Source organism: Copadichromis virginalis, linkage group LG1 (genome assembly GCF_057382275.1).
Source record: "Copadichromis virginalis isolate Kocher_CV1m ecotype Utaka linkage group LG1, C_Virginalis_male_GT1.1, whole genome shotgun sequence".
In the NCBI taxonomy this organism is placed as follows: Eukaryota; Metazoa; Chordata; class Actinopteri; order Cichliformes; family Cichlidae; genus Copadichromis; species Copadichromis virginalis.
In genome coordinates, this window is record NC_140618.1 from 15676559 (window position 1) to 15699361 (window position 22803).

Below are 22803 nucleotides of genomic sequence, written 5' to 3' on the forward strand. Positions count from 1 at the left end.
CATAAAACTACATTTAGCCTTCATTTTCAGTCCATTACTTTCCCCAACTTGGATCATTTTCTGAGGAAAAAACAGCAACACTAGTACCAATTTGCAATCCTGTGGACATCCATATGAAACAAATATTGCATATATAAGTAAACAGTATTAACATTTGTGGACCTGAATATTTATTTGTAATAATCTACAAACACAAATGATATATTTATCTATTCTACTCTGATATCATATGCAACTCTGCTATTCAAATTTTAACAATGGCACCATATAACTTTTTATAAAATAGTTAGAAAAGTATAATTTTGATTACTTATTAATTTTCTTGTCTCCATAACAGAAAATTATAAAATAACGGATCCATTATCCAATTCATGAAGCTTTTTAATAGATTTGGAAAAAACATATTTAGGATCGTTTTCGCCGCAATAATTGTGTAGTGAACTTTTAATCAAAGGCTAAACTGTTAAACTGAAAAAAAGACAAACGAGCCACTTCCGCCTTGTCAGCAAAAACAAACCCGTCCACGTCCCTCCCCTCATTAGTTTTCCACGTAAGCGTTTCCCGTTCCCCAACTAAACAGCACCTCTTAAAACAGAATTTGAAGCGACGATTTTGTTTGTTTGTTTGTTTTTTTTTGGGGGGGGGGGGGGGGTATTTGTAAAAGAGACAAAAATGCAGTTGAAGTGATTTTTCTTAGTATCGCAGAAAATCCACTGTTCGGTATCCGCCCCATTAAGGTACATCCGGGACACTCGGGCGACTAAAACAGACAACCTAGAGCACAGCTTTTCAGCTGCAGCGCAGGGGGAGAGAGCGCTTGTACACAGAGCAAGAGAGCGAGCGATGGAGGCGGGAGGCAGGGTACCGTGGGTGAAATATGGGTCTGTCGTGTCCTTATTTGTGGTTGTGTTGGCCCTCTGGTTCCGGTCACCCCAGAATGCAGTGCTGGACGACCGACTGGACACAGTCCTTTCCTCCCTGCTCCGGGCTGAGCAGAAAGTGGGGATGAATAACGTCGCCAGACCCAGAGTAGCGATTGGTAAGCGTTACGAGCTAGCTAACGGTGGCTAGCCTAACCATAGACTGTATGAGTGCAACCTAATTTCAGGGGTTTGTGGATTAATGATCGATCAGGTAAACGGCGCCAGAATAACAGTAACATTAGTCACTGCCCGCATTCACTAACAGAAAATAAGTTGTTAACGCAGTGGATAATATTTGCCTCATATTTAATGTCAAACTTTAGTAAACTGAGAAAAGTACATTTAGGGGTTTCTTATGGAAATAAATAAGGTTGTGTGTTGAAGCCTGAATAGATGGTGCGGAGGGGCAATAACCATGAAAGGTGGTCACCAGATAAGATGATTAGTTCCAGCTTAGAAATAAAGTCTCAATGAGTGTGCTCCGGGTTACAGGTTTGGCGTTTGGCATATAAAGGAAAATATATTTAATTAAAATACAACTTTTCCACTTTCTTTTAAACAGAAGATCAGTTTTTTTGTGTGTGTTTTAGCTGTTTTCCTGTTTGGTAATTATCTTCCAGTAAGGATGCATCCAATGATTTCAACAATGACTTGAGCCAATTATGACATTCACTTCAGTAATGTGTAAGGTGGGGCAGTATCTGCAGTTATCAGTAATATATACACTACTTAACTAGCAAAGGAAGCTTAATATTTTTTGGAGCTTGGGGTTTTTTTTCTGGATGAAAACAGATGGTTTGGGGAGATTATGAATATAATGACAACTTCTCTGCATGACATTAAGGAAGAGTGTTTGTGTTATCTTAAATAACAGATGTCTGTCCACTTTCCTCTTATTTTTGGCCTTTTTATAATAAAGATATATTAGAGTATTTATTTATTTATGCTTGAGTAAACAAACCCCACTTAGAAATAAATAGTTAAGATGTTTTGAACAGTCTTGTGAGTTTACCTGCCAGAAGTTTATAAGCAGCAAAACCCTTGGTTGTACTTTGAACTTCTTAAAAACAACTGTGCAGGCTCATGTGATGTAAGCTCTGGTATTCTTATAGTAATCCAGTGTTTTGTCTCGTGAGCAAGTCCTAAAACCTTGTGCTTTGGACCATCGCACAGACACTCAATAAGAATCAACTTGTCTGTCCAGCCTTTACCCAATAGGTTACCAATAAGCTCAGCAACAGTACAACCTGATGTAAATGCGATTATAAGAAATTTCTGCCAAAAGATCAGAATCAGCCTTGTTGTTGCCTTGTTGTTGTTTTTGTTGCTGTTGTTGACTAGTTGCATGTGTTTGTGTGTCACATCAAATTAGAACAAACTATAAGTAAAAGCTTGTTTTCATGGTGCCAAAAGGGTTCATAAATAACCAGGAAAATAAACAACAACATACTGGCAACATGTGCTGTATTTAGTATTTTAGTATTTATTTATTTATTGTCATTGTCAAGAACAATGAAATTGCGTTTGGGGCTTCCATACAACCCAAAAAAAAGAAGAAAATAATAAATACCCCTTAAAACCCAAGTGTACATATTTAACCCAGTGTGACTCCAATGCAATAAGACAATCCTTAGCAATAATGTTTGTAGAAATTCAGACAAAGACCTGAGAAACATGACAAAATACAACAATGCAACCCATTCAATATTATTGTACTGTGAGATATGATATCAGATATGGTAGTTATCTATTTAAGAAAGAGGGGGAGGGCAGGAGGGGGAAGAGAATAAAGATATGATGCACCAATGCAGACCAGTTCATTGCTATTAAGAAGTTGGATATGGTTATTGTCCGTGAGAGGGGGGCAGAGAGTTCAGGAGCCTCACAGCCTGTGGATACAGGCTGTTGGCCAGTCTGGATGTTCTGGCCTGTATAGACCTGTACCTTCTCCCTGAGGGCAGCAGATGGAAAAGGTGGCGCGCAGGGTGATGTTGGTCCCGCAGGATACTGTGCACCCTCCTCAGACAGCGAGTGGGGAAGATATTACTGATCTCTGGCAGACTTGTTCCAATAATTCTGCCAGCTTCTTTCACCACCCGCTGGAGTGCTTGCTGATCGGCCTTGGTGCAGCTGGGGAACCACATTAGAAATCCATACGTCAGAACGCTGCTGATGGCACAGTTGTAGAAGTTCAACATCAGAGATCTGGGAATGTGTGCGCTCCGCAGTCTCCTCAGGTAGTAGAGGCGCTGTTGGGCCTTCCGTACAACTGAGGTGATATGGTTGCCCCAGGACAGGTCCTCGGTCACAGTTACCCCCAAGAATTTAAAACTGCTCACCCTCTCCACCGCCTCACTGCCAATGAAGAGAGGCAGATGGTTGTTATGACCCCTCTTCCGGAAATCTACAATGATCTCCTTGGTCTTTTTGGTGTTTAAGACCAAGTTATTGTCGTGGCACCATGACTCTAGTTGTTGCACCTCTGTCCTATAGTTTGTCTCATCATTGTTGGATATAAGTCCGAGCACTGTAGTGTCATCTGCAAACTTAACAATGAGATTGGACGCGCAGGAGGAAATACAGTCATGGGTGAAGAGAGTGTATAGCAGAGGGCTCAGAACACACCCCTGAGGGGCACCGGTGTTGACCACAAGGGTGGAAGAGGTGTTCTTACCCACTCTGACACTCTGTCTACGGTTAGTGAGGAAGTCCACAATCCAGTTGCACAGAGAGGAGTTAAGTCCCAGTTGGTGGAGTTTGGGACGGAGTTTGTATGGCCGGATGGTATTAAAAGCCGAGCTGTAGTCTACAAAGAGGAGCCGTGCATAGGTGTTCCTGTGTTCCAAGTGCTTCAGTAATGTGTGCAGCACTGTGGCGATCGCATCCTCGGTTGACCGGTTCTCCCTGTATGCAAACTGGTGCGAGTCCAGGGATGGTGGAAAAGCAGCTCTGATGTGTTTAATGACCAGTCTCTCCAGGCATTTGGCGGGAATGGGGGTGAGTGCCACAAGTCTGAAATCGTTCAGACATGTGACATTTGACTGTTTTGGGATGGGAACGATGGTTGCTGCTTTGAAACAGGATGGTACCAGTGAACAGGACAACGAGGTGTTATATATAGAGGTGAAGACGTCCGCCAGGTCCGCAGCACAGTCTTTTAGCACCCGGCCCAGCACTCCATCCGGCCCGGCCGCCTTCCTGGTGTTAATGCTCCGGAACACACGCCTCAGCTCATGAGTGCTCAGGACCGGAGCAGGGTCGGTTGAGGGGAGAGGGGACAGGACAGGGTCGGTGTTCTCCCTATCAAAACGGGCATAAAAGAGATTTAGATCCTCAGCCAGAGTAGAACTGTCGGCTGAGGGTGATGGTGTTCTTCTTTTGTAGTCCGTGATAGCCCTGATGCCCTCCCAGACCTGCCTTGGGTTTGTGTTGTTCTCAAACCTGGCCTCGATACGCCTCCTGTGCTGCTGCTTGGCAGTCTTGATGCCTCTTCTCAGGTTGGCCCTGGCAGCACTGTATGCCTCCTGGTCCCCGGATTTGAAAGCGTTGTTCCTTGTTCGAATAAGTTGTTGAACTCCGTGTGTCATCCAGGGTGGATTATTAGGGAACACACGGAATCGTTTCCAAGTTGTTACATTGTCCACACAGAAACAGATGTAGTCCAAGACAGTGGAGGTGTAACTGTCCAATGCGACACGATTGTCAGTGTCCTGCACCTTGAATACATCCCAGTCTGTGCAGTGGAAACAGTCCTGAAGCATCGGAATAGCATCCTGCGGCCATGTTCTCACGGTTTTGGTTGTAATCCCAGTGCTCTTGATCTTTTGTGTGTATATTGGGTGTAGCAGAAGGGAGAGATGGTCTGACAGACCCAGGTGGGGATAAGCCTGGGCTCTGTACGCATTCGCCATGTTGGTGTACACCTGGTCCAACGTTCTATCTCCTCTGGTAGCACACTTCACATTACGGTGGAAATTGTGAAGTACAGATTTCAGGTCCGCGTGGTTAAAATCCCCAGCCGCAATAAAGACACTGTCCGGGTGTGCTACCAGGCTGTTATTGATGCTGCTGCTCAATTGTGCTAACGCTAAATAAAGTGCTGGAGTCTGTTATTTTGAGCACTCGTATCAGAGCAGAGTTGGCCATGAGGGATGGATTAACGTTTATTGCTATTAGTTGCAGGATTGAACAGTACAACATAAATAATGGCTTACTGACACTTAACCTGAGCCCTGACCCAGAAACAGGTTTGACAAATGCTAACTCTAAATTCTGTCTTAATTAACTCTTTGAGTTTTCAGCTCCAGAAATAGATGAAACTTCAACCAGTCCACTCAGTCATCAGTTACCCACTCTTGATTTTTCATAGACAGATAAATGGTTAAAAATGTGACCAAATATGACATTTTACATTTCTTAAATATAATTATTCAGCTGTAAACTGACTTTTGGATTTCCACAGCACAAGGAAGACAGATTTTTGTTGATTTAGTGGTGCAAATCCTTTTCGGATATTGCAGCTTTTCAAAATGTTGCTCAACATCCAGTCTTTAGCCTGTTTTTAAAATCTCACTTTAAACTGCATTTAGTCCCATTTAAGAATCTTAAGTGGCGCAGACAACAACAGTAGCATCATTTATTCCAGCATGAGAAATTATTGATCTTTGATCTTTTTTGGCTTTTTTTTCTTTCTTTTTTTTTGCCTAAAGTGCAATAAAAGTTAGTTTTATTGTAACAGGGATTACAAAATGTGCAGTGCAAGTTAACTAACAATTGGGCAACTTCTTTATTTTATTCTGAGCTAATCCACAGTGCCCATTGATGTCCACTGTTATCCTTACATTCATGATTGATTTAATAAGAAGATTAACCAGCATTTAACTGTTTGTAAAGATGTAAACAGCTTTGACATTGACTGTAATAATGGGGGAAATGAAATGGTGTCATAGAGATGGTGCAGGTGCAGCATGAGGGAACATTCAGAGAGAAGCTCTGTTCAATAAAATATATAGGGGAACAGGTTAGGTTAAGTTGGCTCTGTTTCAGGAACAGTAAACTCACTCATCTCCTCTCAGGGTTAACAAACTCTGAGTTTCCACTAAACCTGCTTTCTGTGACAGGGTCCTGAAGGACTATAAAATGCACCATATTCATATTAACCTTATGAAAGCAAATCTAACTGTATCCCAAAAGGTTATTTTATATTTTTTATATGAAGCTACAGCAGGAAAAAAAGATAGGGTTGCAAATTCAGACAAAGTTGCCTGCCTGCCTGAAGCGTTGGCCCCTGTTCAGACATGACCGGCATCTGTGAAGCTCAGAGCTTCTATATCTGCTGATGGGACATATGATTGATCCAGCAGCTGAAACTCTGACAGTGTGTCACTATTTCAGCTGTGATTGGAGATAAATGCAGCCGTACTGGGCACAGCAGCTGCAGGTTGTGTGGATTTCTCACTATTTAGTATGTTTTATTTTCAAACAAAATTGTATATATTTAGCACATTTTGTTTCAGGCGGAAAAACACACGTACTTCATACGGCATATGCTATCACAGAAATCGTAGCATGGCACCATGTTTATAACGTAAAACTTCATCAATACAAAAAAACAGCAATGATATAGTAAAAAGGAAAATTATTATTGTTATTATAAACAGTGATAGAAAAAACAAAAAACACTGGTTATAACCTGTAAAAGGAAGAGAAATGACACTGTCAAGTGTAGTCCAGTAACAATAGAAAAGGCCTAAAATTTAAAAATGAATTCAACCTGCAACTAAACTCAAGGGCTAAGCAGGAATGTTGTCTAGTTTGCTTTTAAATGCTGATGAAGTTGGGGCACACCTTACATGATTTGTGAGGTTATTTTAGTGGCTTTGGAGCACAAAGGTAAAAGCAGTGTGACTAGTCATACCAGTGTTCTCCCTGTCCTGATTTCCAAATGAATATTGCCTCTTTGAGTTTCTTTCTCTCTTTTTCATTCACAGGTTTTGGAGGTTGTGTTGACCTGATAGTAGACAGTGTGTCACTGCTTAATAAAACAGGCATCCAGCCCACAGACCAGCCCCTGCATCATGACTACCTAGAAAATGTGGAGCAGCTGGCTCAGAGCTTTGCATATTTCTTTGCACCAGGAGCAGCTGCAGAGTAAGTGATGTCTGTGTGAAGATGAGCCCATTTAAAAGTAGAGGTCCAGATCTGGAAGCAAATTTTGAGTATATACACATAGATACACATGTACTTTGAATAAATAAAATTGTGGCTATTCAAATATTTGCAGTCCTATCGGTGCTCTGAGTTTTTTCTTCTGAATTTTCCTTTTAATCTTAAACTGGAATTTGAGGTGTTTGTACTGAAAGTATACAGTTTTTTTTGTTTTGTTTTTTTTTTTTCATTTTTGCTGCTGTTTATGTTTGAAAAGGCTTTTTAAGTCTTGAGAATACAGTTGAATTAATCTCCCTGATCTGCTCAGTCATTGCTGACTGCTCGTGTTCTGGCGCCTGTGAGCTCTTGTTCATTGTCTGGAATAAAACACCCTAAGGGCAACAAGACTACAGAATCAGCAGGAACCCACATAGAAAAAGAATGCGCGCTAACATGAATTAAGACTTTTCTGTTAGAGACAGAAACTGTGTCTTTTTTAACATTTAAACTTATTTCTCTGGTCCTTATACTGCCCGTTTTGGGGATTGTACGTTCTTAATGGCAGCCAAATGACTGAATGTATTTAGACTTTGTGTAAATACCATGCAGAGTAATTCTGAAGCATCTAATCTAAATGAATAAATGTCTAATAATATGTTCAAAGAACAAGAGAAAATTGTTTTTTATCTGGATAAAGATGCTTATTTTGAAAGGGTGCTTTGTTATTACGGCTGTTTGTTCTACCTATCATTGGAGATGTGCATTTTAAAAAAAAAAAGTTTTAACAAGTATTTATATTTGTGACTTCAGGCTATAAGAAAGCTGCTGTGTGAGCGTTAACTCAGCAGTCCCCAACCCCCGGGCCACGGACTGGTACCGGGCCGCGAGAGTTGAGACTCGGGTGTGAAATGTATGGTTTTCAGGGTTTTTATCGGTTTTTAGCGTTATTTTGTTATCGTTTTTTTCGTTAACTCGGTTTTCCTGGGTCTTTTCACGTGTGTTATGAATCAATCTTTTTTTTCAGTATCGGTACTAGTTTTATTTTGTTGTATTTATCCGCGACACCTTAAAGGCCGGTCCGTGAAAATATTGTCGGGCACAAACCGGTCCGTGGCGCAAAAAAGGTTGGGGACCGCTGCGTTAACTGATAAGCAAGAATGAGATGCAATTATCTGGCAACCAAGCCGAGTCCTCATGCTGTTTCATTCTGATATCCAGCATTCTGGCATCCTGAGGGTGATCATATTGTATGTTTAGTGAGGGTCCTACTGCACTTTTCTTTATGATCACCCCACTTTTAATGCTCAAAAGGATGGATATAGAAGTAATATATTTCAGCCTTCGTCTCCCACTGCATTGCAGCAGTGGGAGTACTGGGAGTCTAGGTGTTTAGGAAGAGAGAGGTGGCATAGGAGGTGGAAAGGAAAAGATCCAGGTGGAAAGGATGTGCACTGTTTCAGGATTGTGGAGGATACAGATAGAAATGTACTAATGACTGAAGAGAGTGTGTTGAAGACTGAAAGAGGTACTTTAAGGAGCAGAGAGAGAAGACAGCAAGAGTGTGTGGGGAATTGCAAAGGATTAGTAAGGAGGAAGTGAGGGAACCTTTGAAGAGGATGAAGAGAGGAAAGGCAGTTGGTCCAGATAAAACACTTGTGGAGGTATGGAGATGTTGAGTAGAGATGGCAGTGGAACGATACCAACTTTCAAGAACTTGGGCGATTTGTAAAGCTGTAGCAACTACAGAGGGATAAAGCTGGTGAGCCATACGATGAAGCTATGAGAAAGAGTTCTTGAAAGTGGGTTAAGATGGTGATGATCAGACAGCAGCAATATCGTCTCATATTGACAGAGAGCACTGAAGATGTGATGTTTGAGAGTGTTGATGGAAAAGTATAGAGAAGGTCAGAATGGGTTTCTCTATGACTTTTGGGATGCCAAGAGACTTATGTGAGGATAAATGGTAAATAGGCTGGTTCTTATATAGAGCTTTGCTAGCGCTGGAACAATCAAAGCACACTCATAAACACATTCATACTCCGATGAAATCATCGTAAATGGTAAATGGCCTGTATTTGTATAGCACTTTACTAGTCCCTAAGGACCCCAAAGCGCTTTACACATCCAGTCATCCACCCATTCACACACACATTCACACACTAGAGCACTAGATCGTAGAGCAACTTGGGGTTCAGTCTCTTAACCCAGGGTGGTGCAGGACATATCAATATGCAGGAAAGAAGTTAAGCGATCATATTAGTGGCAGATGCTGTAGTTTTGTTTTTTTCATTCTGTGGAAAGTTATTAATGTAATTTAAGCACCATAAATCACAGTAATGTCAGTTTTCACTTTCACAGTTTAAACCAAAGTTTTTTTTCTTCTCCCACAGGCGTTTTATGCTAAATGAAACCCTCTTTAGCGAGCTGGTCGAGGGGGCCCGTGACTTACCTGGAAACAGATGGTCAGTTGGCGGCAATGCTCCAGTAATGGCTAGTCGCATGGCAACCGAGGGATGTGATGTGTTGCTAGGGGGAACTTTCAGCACCGATTTTACTGATGTCCTGTCGCAGCACATTACAGGTACTCGAAATAAGACAAAGTGATGCATCCATTTTACTTTGAATGAAATTTCCGTTTTGTAATTTTTATGTACTTTGTGATATTCCTTTTATCTCCTCAGTGGCAGGTAAAGTGATAGATGAGCCAGACATTCATCTGATTCTGGAGTATCCAACTGGTGCCCGCTGGGGGCGCTATACCTCACGTAGAGCCAATAGGTAGGTGTCATACAGATGCATCAGAAGCGTGGAGTGCGTGTGTACACGGTGCTCTGAGGTGATAGTTGTTCACTTCGTTTGTGTGTTTGTGTTCTGTAGATACATCATTCACAGCGATGCCAATAACCCCTACCTGTCCTCTATGGAGGAGTTTGCTCAGAAACTTATAGACTTCAAACCTGACCTACTGGTGGTGGGAGGGCTCCAAATGATGGACAACTTCCCTTTCCGGTCAGGTAAGAAAGGTGTTCCCTTCTTTCTGATGCACAGTTGGGCTCGCTGACATTGAACGTATTATCCTGGGTTAACCAAAGCAGTTTGAGGTTAGCGTTACTCTCTCATATCACCTGGAGATTAAAATTCTACTAATTGTAGTTATCAAAAGGAAAGAGGTTTCACCTTAAATATGAACTCTGGACAAAGTTGGTAGATAATTTGGGTCATTGTCTGGAGTTGAGATTGTCAACTCTCACTACTGGAAATGCTCAAATTTGTTTACACGAGGGTGGTGTCTGAGTAGAGCGTGCTAGAGGCAGGACACGAAATGTCCCAGCTGTGTATCACTGTTACCTGGAGCTGTTCTCACAGTGACGCAAATTGTTGAGGGTTTGTAATCAGGAGATTGTGGATATATGATCCCATGCACCTTTATCAGGTAGTGTCTATGAAAGCTCAGGGCTTTAAGCATAGTTAAGCATACTGACCAGTGACACTTGAAGTTGGCTGGATTTTGGCCACATTTGGTGATAGCTGTACAGTGGGGCAAAAAAGTATTTAGTCAGCCACCGATTGTGCAAGTTCCCCCACCTAAAATGATGACAGAGGTCAGCAATTTGCACCAGAGGTACACTTCAACTGTGAGAGACAGAATGTGAAAAAAATAAATAAATAATCCATGAATCCACATGGTAGGATTTGTAAAGAATTTATTCGTAAATCAGGGTGGAAAATAAGTATTTGGTCAATAACAAAAATACAACTCAGTACTTTGTAACATAACCTTTGTTGGCAATAACAGAGGTCAAACGTTTACTATAGGTCTTTACCAGGTTTGCACACACAGTAGCTGGTATTTTGGCCCATTCCTCCATGCAGATCTTCTCGAGAGCAGTGATGTTTTGGGGCTGTCGCCGAGCAACACGGACTTTCAACTCCCGCCACAGATTTTCTATGGGGTTGAGGTCTGGAGACTGGCTAGGCCACTCCAGGACTTTCAAATGCTTCTTACGGAGCCACTCCTTTGTTGCCCGGGCGGTGTGTTTTGGATCATTGTCATGTTGGAAGACCCAGCCTCGTTTCATCTTCAAAGTTCTCACTGATGGAAGGAGGTTTTGGCTCAAAATCTCACGATACATGGCCCCATTCATTCTGTCCTTAACACGGATCAGTCGTCCTGTCCCCTTGGCAGAAAAACAGCCCCATAGCATGATGTTTCCACCCCCATGCTTCACAGTAGGTATGGTGTTCTTGGGATGCAACTCAGTATTCTTCTTCCTCCAAACACGATGAGTTGAGTTTATACCAAAAAGTTCTACTTTGGTTTCATCTGACCACATGACATTCTCCCAATCCTCTGCTGTATCATCCATGTGCTCTCTGGCAAACTTCAGACGGGCCTGGACATGCACTGGCTTCAGCAGCGGAACACGTCTGGCACTGCGGGATTTGATTCCCTGCCGTTGTAGTGTGTTACTGATGGTGACCTTTGTTACTTTGGTCCCAGCTCTCTGCAGGTCATTCACCAGGTCCCCCCCGTGTGGTTCTGGGATCTTTGCTCACCGTTCTCATGATCATTTTGACCCCACGGGATGAGATCTTGCGTGGAGCCCCAGATCGAGGGAGATTATCAGTGGTCTTGTATGTCTTCCATTTTCTGATGATTGCTCCCACAGTTGATTTTTTTCACACCAAGCTGCTTGCCTATTGTAGATTCACTCTTCCCAGATCAGGTCTACAATACTTTTCCTGGTGTCCTTCGAAAGCTCTTTGGTCTTGGCCATGGCTGTTTGGAGTCTGACTGTTTGAGGCTGTGGACAGGTGTCTTTTATACAGATGATGAGTTCAAACAGGTGCCATTCATACAGGTAACGAGTGGGGGACAGAAAAGCTTCTTACAGAAGACGTTACAGGTCTGTGAGGGCCAGAGATTTTCCTTGTTTGAGGTGACCAAATACTTATTTTCCACCCTAATTTCCGAATAAATTCTTTACAAATCCTACCATGTGAATTCATGGATTTTTTTTTCCACATTCTGTCTCTCACAGTTGAAGTGTACCTCTGGTGCAAATTACTGACCTCTGTCATCATTTTAAGTGGGGGAACTTGCACAATCGGTGGCTGACTAAATACTTTTTTGCCCCACTGTATGTAAGAACTGATGTCAAAAGAAGAACAAAACACAGAGGTAGTATCATAGGCTGATAACCAGCTTCCCCCTCTGAGCCAGGCTGTTTGCACAGCAGATCAGCTGTGTGTTATTTGATCTGACAGTACCTTTGTCTTCTGGTCTGCTGTTTTCCTCCATGTCTCTGCTGTTTTTCCACTCTTTCATTACCCTTTTGTCTTTCCTGTTGAGTTGCTCCTTCCTTTAACATCACTGTACCCTTTCGCTTCTCTTTGTTTTTGTTTTTTTTGTTTGTTTGTTTGTTTTGTTCTGTTTTGTTTTTGACACCCTGCGATCTGCCTGACAGCGTCTACAACTCTTCTTTAATCTTCCACCTATTTTGGATCATTTCAGGTGAGAGAGAAGCCCTCCTCTCCCGTCTGGGACACCTGCTTTCCTCCTCATCCCCTCAAATTGGAATTCATTTTGAAATGGCAAGTTTTGTGGAAGAGAGCATCATGGAAGACCTGCTCCACTACGTCATTCCCCATGTATGTTTGACTGATCAATGAGCAAAATGATATCACCAACACTGAAGAAGTAAAATGTTTATTTACAGAAACAGAATGAGTCAGCTTTGTGAAAATAGATGGATGCCAGGAAGATTTGCTTAGTTAAACTCAAAGCAAAGCAGGCTGACTCAGTGGGAGCTGTATTTGCTTTCCACTTTTGCATAATCATATTTTGAAGAAATGCGATGTTCTGCTGCTTTCAAAGGTGCAAATTTTGCCCCATAATCAAGCCTCTTCAATACTGTAAACACATAATGAATATTGTTGTGGCTAGACCTCAAAGCCATGGTTTTCTTTGTGCACTCAACACAAAGGCTGTAGTTTATTCCACTCAGCATAACAAAGCAGCCAACACACATGTGCAGACCTGATGAAAATGTAAAAGTAGTAAATAGTAAAATCGGTTTTAACGAGTTACCTTAATTCTGCTTTTCCAGGCGGACTCTTTGGGGATGAATGAGCAGGAACTTCCAAACCTGCTTAGCTCGCTCAAAGGCTCCAACATCACCGTATTGTCAGACCCAAACCCTCGTGTAGCTACTGTTCTTGACCAGATGAGGGAGGTCTATCGCATTTTGAACCAGCGCCACAAGGAAGCCAGTGCAGAAAGTCGGGCAAATGGTGCCCGAGCTACAGTCAAACCACTGACCCGACTCCATGTCCACACGCTGGCTTTTCAAGCCATGATTGTGACTCGTGGCTCCAAGTGGAAGAACACCATGTCAGCCACTGCCAAGGCTTCGCTCACAGCTAACCGCCACGTCTGTGGCTCTAATGACATTGATCCCAGCAAGGCGAGGCTCATAATGGACGACTCTTTCTCCGTTAGCCGACAGGAGGGAAGCCAGCGTATCCCTTTACAGGAGACCAGGCCTGTCAGCTGTTGGAGTGAAGAGGACTATGACATCTGTGTAGCACCAGTGCTGGTGTGCACTGAGGTTTATCAGACTGCAGGTGGAGGGGACAACGTCTCAGCTGCTGGCCTGGTTCTGCAAATCTAGAGAAGGACAGACACCAAGTGGTCTGTCTGTGTGTATGTTTGTGTGTGTGTGTCGTGCTGATCAGATGTTAGTGAACCGCGTGATTCTGGAAACTTGATCTAGGTGTGATGCACACTAGCCTTCAGAAACTGACGCAGGTATCAGGCTGATGAGTCGTCCTTTGTGTCTCACAGACTGAGGTGCACATTAAGGAAAATTGTTATCCTTCATAGTTGGAGTCAGATGATGGAGAACAGTGGTTATCTATCAGGTTAGGCCTTCAAATGTTTGATTTTTGAAAACGATACAAAGAAAAGGCAATCAAAAATTATACTTAAGTAATTAAGTGAAATATCTGCTAACTAGACTTATTGTAGTTTATCAGTTAGGTTAAACCATCACTGATTTAATCTCTCCTTGTCTTTTTCTGCGTGTGAAACCCATGCACATCACCTCAATTGGATTTCTTTTTTCTTTTTTTCTTTTTCTTTTTTTTTTAAACAAAATCAGTCCTGCTGTTTCTTACTTGGATTTCCATGTCAACTCATCCATCATCTGACTCCGTTGATTTTAAATCAGCTGCCCTCTATTTATCCAATGCCTTACAAGAAGATGTTCAGTCAATATGAGATAAAGAGGAACGAGGTATGGATAAAGTCAGATGCCAAACTGTAGGTTGTGGAGGGTTTTAAGTTTCTTTTTAAATAGTACAGCATTTTTAGTAGCCTTTTTAATTGTTTTGCACAACTTCTGCTGAAGGATAAAATCCTCCTTAAGTCATGTAAATGCAGGGCTTCACTATGCAGAAAACGGATTCAGAAGAATCAGAAGTAGGTGGATCTTGTCAACCACTTGAACTCTACAACTCAGACCAGTGAACAAGCTTTAGACTTCACCTGCCTTTGTGCAACACACATTTTCAGATGAACTTGAACCTACCTATGACTGAAAATATCTGAAGCATTTTAATGAAAAATTACGAAGTTTTTTGAAACTAGGACCAAATCTGCGGTCCTTTGGTGTAGTAGGGATAAAATATATATATTGACCGCTAAATAGCTGCAAAGTAATCCCAGGTGCAGGTTTAAAGACACCAAAATGTTCTTTTAATGACAGGCTATCCTTCCTCTTCCCCCTACTATTGCATTGAAAAGGCAAAGAAAGGCCCTGTTCCTCCCTGTGTATGTGAAAAGTGTGCTTAGTGGTTTGGGTGTGTTTGTGTGTGGATTGTCATTCCTCTGTGGTTCCGTTGCAGTGCAATAATGCAAAATCAATGTTAAGAGACCACTTTTGGTAGCTGCACATGATGTCAAACATCTTCCTCTCTACCTCCATGCTCTGATTTTCCTTTCCTTTTTCCATCTCCTGTCGCTCTTCTGTTAGTTCGTCATACCTGTTTTACATCCTCTTTCTAATTATTTTTTGTTCTTCTGTTTTTTATGGCTCTTTAAAGACCAAATAACCAGTGTGGACTATCCTAGCCAATGTTGTTGCAACAGTGAAGTTCCTGACACATGTGTCACGTGATATGACTGAATATAGTGGAACACTTGTTATTTAAAGGGGCATTAACAATCTACTTGAATCCATGCTGTTGCGCATCATGAATACCCCCAATGTCTGGAATACTGGACCACTCAAATCATATTTTCTTCATGTAGTCTTTGCGTCACGTATTGGATTTAGAGTCAAGATATTAATCCCTGTTACTTTAAACCCCCACTGAGATGATCTTTTGGTGAAAGGGGGACCCAGCCTCTCCACAATCATCTAATTACCTTCTGGGATTGGACTCAAACCTGTATTTACTGATGCAGCTGGAGTTAACTGGGATCATAGCCAGCTATTTTTCTCTCTCTCACTCGCACACACACATATTCCTTCCACAGATCCACCTTCACTTTCACAGGTAAACTTCAACATGCAAGTGGACTTTTTGTCATTCTTGATTAATCTATTTGTTCGTTTATCAATTTTACCAAACATGCTTTTTTTTTTTAAGAGGAACACATTTATTTTGTTACAGAGTGTGAAAAAGGGAAATGTAGAGAACAGGATATCCCTTTAAATCTTTTCTCTGTATCACGGCTGTAATGATTTCATGGTGTTTTGTTATTGATTGACTGACCGAAAGATAATGAGCCTTATTCTGTTTTTACATTTGGGGTTTAGCGAAAAGGGAACCTTTAATACAGACTTTTTCTATCACTATAGGCTGATCTTTCCTTATGTCTTAAAGAGTAACGGGTTGTGTTTTTACTGTGAATGGAAACCATAGCATGTGTTCATGCTCACATAGTGAAGTGGTTGTTTTCACCACCGCATTGCTTATCTAACCTCTAGATAAGTCATGTCATCCATGTTTCAATGTTGTGTTTAACTATTTCATGCATGTTTGACTATTTGATGCAGAATCGCCTGATAAAATGCTGATTAAGCAATCATTGATTTGTTGTTTTTATTTTTAGGGGTCATTTATTGAAAATGTTCACAATCATTTTGGCTGCAAACTACATTTTAGACAAGAAGATAATCTACTTCTTTCTTTAAAAAAAAATCAATTCTAAGAACAAAGTCTGCTGAATTCAGAAGTTATTTTAGACACTAGTTAACAAATACTGTTGGATGTAACATCACAGCTTCTTTGTCACAACATAATTCACTGCGATGAAGGTTGTTTCCTCTCCTCACATTTAACACATTTCATTTCATTTGGTATTTAAACATTATGCTTTCATATTTTGTCCACTGGCTGCACCAACAGGCCCACATTTAAACAACAGGCAAGTTTAGCATGGATCCCGCCTGGTACCAAATGTTTGCTGGTGGTGCAATGACGTGGAGGATATTTTCTTGGCACTCTCTGGGCCTCTTGGTCCTAACTGAGCACCATTTAAACTCCACAGACAACCTTTATGACTACAGCGTACCTGTCTTCTGATGGCTGTTTCAGCAGGATAACGTATGTCACAAAGCTCAAATCATTTCAGTTCTCTAATTTCTTGAACATGACCACAAGTTCACTGTACTCAAATAGCTTCCCCAGTCACCAGATCTCAGTCCGACAGAGAACCTTTGGCATGTGGTGAAACAGAAGAGTCACATCATGGATGTGCTGCCAACAAATCTGCAGCAACTGTGTTATGCTATCATATCAATATGCCCAAATCTCTGAGGAATGTTTCTAGTGATTTAATGAATCTATGCCACAAACAATTAAGGCAGTTCTGAAAGCAAAACAAAGTCCAACCCAATAACTACAAGGTTTCTGTCTATGAACAAATGATTAAAAATGAATGTTGTCCATGCAAAAGAAGTGTTGCATACTTGCAGTCCACTGCAGAGATGGTGAGGAGCCTGTGCTATTTTTATAACCCAGCATGTTCCCTCACCCTCTATTTTGGGCGCACGTTCTGAAAGCAGCAAGCCTTCAGCTTTCTTAAATACAGCTTCTTCAGCTGTAGCTCATTTCTGTAACTCCAGATTACCTCAGAAAAACATTTGAACAGCACCAGTGGTACCATGATTTCTTTTATGTCTGCACAGAAACCCAACATAAGCCATTTTAGTGATTGTTTTTTTAACATTCACAGAGACTGGAGTGCATCACACCAGTAATTTCATACTGTACTGGACTTTCCTTTAATGTCAAACTGGAGAAACCTTTTAACATTTCTTAAATAAGGAACGAGGGCTTGAGCATTCAAACTCTTATGGTATTCTTATCTGAATCCAGTTGAAGTATGCACATTTAATTTCTTTATCACAACAGACATAAAGATTATATTGTATAACAGTTTTGGTGACATACAGACTGCCTACATACATTTCATTTGGCATTTGTACATTATGCTTTCATACTTGGCTGCACCAACAGGCTGATTAAGCAACCTTTGTTTCGCTGCCTACATTTTACGCTCTAGAGTCAGATGTGGGATAACATCTTTATAATAGATATGTTTCTTCTCTTCGTCAGTGAACGCTGTCAGCATCTCATCCATCTCCTCCTGAGTGAACGGCTCACCTGATATGATATGGAGAAAAATCAAGTCACAAACGTGCTGATCTACCTGAGAAAAAACAGATGTTTGTTCCAATCTACACACAAACACCAAGCAATCTGAACACAAAATTATTTTACAATTGTGTACATCAAAACTGGTATAAATAATTCAACTTAACAAATTCAAACAATCCGTGCATATCAAGTGATCTGTACACACGCAATTAACATTGTGTAAGTAAAACTAAATGGAATGCCAATTATTTTTAAGCAAACATAGGAAGCCATGGACCAATCTATTGTATTTACTGTGAAGTACACACAAATTGTTGCCTACATTGATTCAGTTTTATTCATATAGCACCAAATTACAACAGCAGTCACCTAAAGGTGCTATATATTGTAATGCAGAGGCCCCAGAATGATATGCAGAAAACCCCAATTATCAAATAACCCCCTTTAAGCAAGGACTTGTTGACGGTGGGAAGGAAAAACTCCCTTTTAACAGGAAGAAAGCTCTGGCAGAACCTGACTCAAGGAGGGGACGACCAGTGGGAGGTTAAAAGAGAAAGACAGGATTAAAGAGAGGGGTGGAAGAGAGGCACGATCTGATATCCTCGTGTTGGTGTTGTTCCCAGATCAACATAGTAAATGTTGTTCCAGGATCAACATTGCAAGTGACCAATCAGAATGTTGTGACGTCATACTTTTGTGACTTCCAGAAAAACCGCCATAAAACAAAAAACTGTACTTAAGCTGCGTGAAACCGCCTCTGTCCGCCGATCAACGGACCCTGACCCTGACCCTTTAATAAACACTAAGCAGCATTGATATTGTCCTTGCAACATTGGAATTTCATAAATGCACAAATGGCTTGGTGTGCCAAAGAATAACGTCACAAGAATGTGATTGGTCACTTGCAATGTTGATCCTGGAACAACATTTACTATGCTGTTCCAGGAACAACACCAACACGACGATATCAGATCATCCGGAAGAGAGACAGAGTTTAATAATAACTAATGAGTCAATAGAGAGTGGTTGTATGCACATAGTGAGTGAAGCATTGCAGCGTAATTAAGGGGCACCTGGTCCAGCCCTAACTATAAGCTTTAGCAAAAAGGAAAGTTTTAAGCCTAATCTTAAAAGTAGAGAGGGTGTCTGTCTTCCAAATCCAAACTGGGAGCTGGTTCCACAGAAGATGTTCCTGAAGTCTGAAGGCTCTGCCTCTCATTCTACTATTAACATTATCACTTCAATAATTATCACATTTGTAAAGCTGATTTTTCGCTTGCAGATCACATCATTTCTCAGTAAGAAATCTCTATTGCTGTTGTCACTGTGTCATTGTAATCTACTTCTAATTGCACACAAAAACAAAACCCTCAGTTTTACCTTCCTTTGTCATGTAATTTGTCAGCTCCTCAGGCTCAAGGTATCCCCTCTTTTCTTTGTCTAGAACCTGCAAACAGAGTGTAAGTGCCTTTGTGTTTTAGCAAATATCACATGCCTATACTGCCAGACTAGCGTCCCTATGCAAAAAGTGGACAATATGAGGAACAAGGAAACAGCAGGAAATTTCACCTCAAAGGCCTGAAGCAGAAGCTCATCAGAGATGGGAGGGAACCTAACAGACAATAACACAGCAGTAATGAAATGATGACAAGCCAAATACTGCAAACAGTGAGTTTAATGTCCAAATCATTACATCAGTGATGTAGCACTGGCTGTTCTTTGCTTCTTTGTTTAAGAGTTTAAGGCTAACACTGGTCTGAATCTAAACTTCAGCAGCTTCAGGCACAGAAAAGCTCACGTGTAAAAGCAAGAGATATAAATTATTTAAACAAGGCTGACATGTAGTATTTCCTGAGTGGTGAACAAACCCGACCTGAAACACCACTGATCAAAAATAGAGTACTGAGGTTTACACAATGTTTACCAGACTGATCACAAAACTCTTAGTAATGAAATGCATTCATGTGTGCCTTCAGTATAAGAGAAAAATACATTGTATAATAGATAATTTGATTTAACTTAACTCCTATTTGCATCTCAGCCTTCTTCTCATACACAGAAATCAGAAATTTCTTTATACAATGATATAACTGAACTGTCTTACTTGTCCTCCAGTAGTACTTTAGTCATGGCTGGGAGGAATCTGTCCCAGTGGATATATCCTGAGCGCTCATCTTCCACCTGGTTGCACAGGAATAGGCTGTTGGGGTTTGCTTTGAATTTTCTAACAAAAACAATGCTTCTAATGTTACCCAGGATTTTATAACAGTCACATAATGGCACAGGAGATTCTGTAACATTACTGAAATGCACAATGTCAGAACCCTGTTTGCACACCCCATTACTGATCTTCCAAAATAGAACCAGACTACGGGAGGATGCTGTGCTGACCTCAGATGTGAACTTCTGTAGGTCTGCCTGAGTGGGAAAGAAACCTAGTGAATAGAAGATGGTGCCAATCTCCCTAGAAAACAATGACAAGAAGTGCATTAAAAGTATTTAAAAGGACAGTTTCAGTTAGTTTCACTAATTCCTGTGTGCTATGAACCATCTCACCGCAATGTCCTACGGCCCACTCAGCCAGTGGAAAGCCTTGAGACAAACCACAAACTTTATTTCTCACAGCCAGTGTCCAAATAACCCACTTCAACCAAACAATTTACCAGTGGAAACAGCTGCGTAATCTCAACTGCACAGCATTTTGTATGTCTTGAGACTGAGTCCCACATTTTCATTGCCTCTAATATTCAGAAGTCCACACTGCAGGATGGACACCTATGCTATATCTAACAGGGAAACTCACAAGTTATGTAGATCTCAGCAAATGTGATGGACATAAAACAAAGAAAAGGAAGTGTGGCTACAATAAAGACTGGAATCCTGGCTCCAGGAGTAGTCAGCTCTCAGAGATTGGGCCACTTGACTTTCAAGTTCATGTTATTTATGTAGAAATGAAGTTAGAAACGCAAATACTTGTTTTTGTCAAACTAAATGCCAAATCTCTAACCTAAATAATTCGTTTTTCCCTGGACAGACCAACAATTTTAGATTAGCAAAATGTCCTAAACTGTCCAAGTCCACGTTTAGTTTGTCAGACTGTATAAAAGATATACAGACTGTTTATATACAGACATCGACTTGGATCTGGTTACTTTAGCAGGGAGGACACATTGTGTGCAGTTTCCACTCTATTTAAAACCTCCAGTGAGAAATTCAAAAACTTACAGACAGGAAACCTACTGAGAGCAGATTTAAATAAACAGCTGTGTTTCGACCTTTCTGCATCTGCGTAAGTTAGTAAAAAAAAATACCTAGGAATTAAAGTTGCTGTGACCTCTAATAATGCTAATTAAAAATATTCTACTCTACCATTTAGTTTAATTTTACATAGAAATCACACACTTGGCTTAGAAAACACGCTGCACTGTCGCTGAAAAGAAAGGACATGCACATTTGTTTGCCAGATGTTTTCATCTGTGTGGCTGATTAGAGCTCCTCAGGTTGCACAAGGCTCTGGTGAGATTTTAAGGATATTTCTTACAGCAATTTATTGAAACATGTACATTCATAAGTGGAAATAAAGACACTGTGTAATTCTCTCTTGAAAGTCAGTGTTTAGTATGACCATTTTCATTCTTCAGCCTGAGTTCTCTGTGGCAAGCATTCTTGTAATTTTGTAATTCTGTAGTCTTCAGGAATAGTTCTCCAGGCAGACAGTGTTTCATTTTGTGTTTTTCTATCCAGGTATGCTGTTACTGCATCGGCTGTGTTTGGGGTTAGACTCGTTGATGAAAAATGGGACCTCTTACCAATCAGATGTTATTCCATGTTGAATCAAAATCTGTCAGTACTTTTCTTTATTCATAATTTCAGGAATTTTGCCACTGACTGAAATACAGCTGTACTTGCTTATGATTGCCACCGATGTTTGGCCCAGTTCTTTCAAAAACATCAAAAATATCTATGGCACTTCTGTTTTCAAAATAAAACTAAGATCCCTGTTTTTTTTGCTGATTCAACTAAAGAAATGGGAAAAACATTATGTGTTTTTGCAACAGTCTGCTAATAAAAGGTGACCAGTAAATTTTAAAACAGGTTCTTTGCTGAATTGTTTTGAGTTTGCTGAGTTCTTTGGTGTTGACACAACACTGGTCTTGTCCCTTGAGGGAGTTGTCTTGTTTATGCTAAAGGCAAGTGTTACGTGGGGTGGCAAAAAAAGTGCAACACTGGAATAAAAATGAAAGAGCTATTGCTAAAAATTAACAAACAACAACAAAATGCAAAGAATTGAGGGGTGGCTCAAGATTTTCTCACAAAACTGCATCTTGTGCACTTGTTAAAACGTTTAAGGTCCTTTGGATTTTCATAGTAATCAGCTTCATAGTACCTATTAAGTATCTTTACAGTAATAAAGTAAATGGCTTGTCTTGTTTTACCCACTTGATATCCACTGTGTTGTCAGACTTTGTGTCAAACGCTTGAAAAGCGCCTTTGAGCTTCTTGAGGACCTTGGTATTAAGCACGGTGGCCTCTGGCAGACAAAATTAAGAAAACATAGAGAAGCATTAGCTTAGCTGGCTTAGTTCTGGAGAAAATAATGACAATACTTTCATCAAAGATCAGCCACTATGACGGGTCACCACAGAGTTTCAGCTAGACTGAAACTTTCACTGTGGTCTCAATATTTTCAATTTGTAAGCAAACTGAAAATGAAAGTTACTATTACCAACCTGCACTTTTGCTGTTCTCCGCCATGTTTGTCCGGTCGCCTTTCTGTTGCCCAGCAACCGTATGGCAGGGCACCTATTCAACGCCTCTGACGTTTGCCATCTTTTTGTCGCCAGAAACCCTTCATTGTCGAATTACACAGAGCTACTAATAACACAATATTAATTAGTTAATTTATTTTTTTCCGTCATGCTGAAGAAGTCGTTAAAAAAAAGCCTTCCAACAACGTGACCCCGTCAGAAGTTCCTGATATAATGAAGCCACGTAAATGTATTTTCATACTATAACGGTTTTTTCCCAAGGATTTTGTTACTATTCTACGAATTAATCTATA

General features: G+C 40.8%; 2 protein-coding genes across 2 annotated transcripts; one reads left to right on the top strand and one right to left on the bottom strand.

Annotated features, from left to right (window-relative positions):
• The first annotated feature begins 713 nt into the window (after positions 1-713).
• Positions 714-16167, top strand: adpgk2 (ADP-dependent glucokinase 2). The gene is made up of 7 exons (XM_085452399.1): positions 714-1039; positions 6914-7073; positions 9461-9651; positions 9752-9848; positions 9948-10084; positions 12586-12722; positions 13181-16167. The coding sequence occupies exons 1-7, from the start codon at positions 844-846 to the stop codon at positions 13742-13744; spliced, it is 1482 nt and encodes a 493-aa protein (XP_085308525.1). The 5' UTR covers positions 714-843; the 3' UTR covers positions 13745-16167.
• A 732-nt stretch (positions 16168-16899) lies between these two features.
• On the bottom strand, positions 16900-22730 carry drc8 (dynein regulatory complex subunit 8). Its single transcript, XM_085452421.1, has 7 exons — positions 22472-22730; positions 22182-22272; positions 20133-20205; positions 19846-19922; positions 19311-19353; positions 19122-19188; positions 16900-17747 (listed from the first exon to the last, which is right to left on the bottom strand). Exons 1-7 carry the CDS (start codon positions 22494-22496, stop codon positions 17629-17631), a joined length of 495 nt encoding a protein of 164 aa, XP_085308547.1. The 5' UTR covers positions 22497-22730; the 3' UTR covers positions 16900-17628.
• Between the last annotated feature and the right edge of the window lie 73 nt (positions 22731-22803).

Excerpts from the sequence above, each read along its gene's own strand:
- adpgk2 (XM_085452399.1), top strand. The coding sequence starts at position 844 with ATGGAGGCGGGAGGCAGGGTACCGTGGGTGAAATATGGGTCTGTCGTG. Across the intron at positions 1,040-6,913 it reads CAGACCCAGAGTAGCGATTG|GTTTTGGAGGTTGTGTTGAC; the intron begins GTAAGCGTTACG and ends TTTCATTCACAG. Across the intron at positions 9,849-9,947 it reads ACCTCACGTAGAGCCAATAG|ATACATCATTCACAGCGATG; the intron begins GTAGGTGTCATA and ends TGTGTTCTGTAG.
- drc8 (XM_085452421.1), bottom strand. The coding sequence starts at position 22,496 with ATGGCGGAGAACAGCAAAAGTGCAG. Across the intron at positions 19,189-19,310 it reads TTCTGCTTCAGGCCTTTGAG|GTTCTAGACAAAGAAAAGAG; the intron begins GTGAAATTTCCT and ends CTCTGTTTGCAG. Across the intron at positions 17,748-19,121 it reads AAATTACATGACAAAGGAAG|GTGAGCCGTTCACTCAGGAG; the intron begins GTAAAACTGAGG and ends ATATCATATCAG.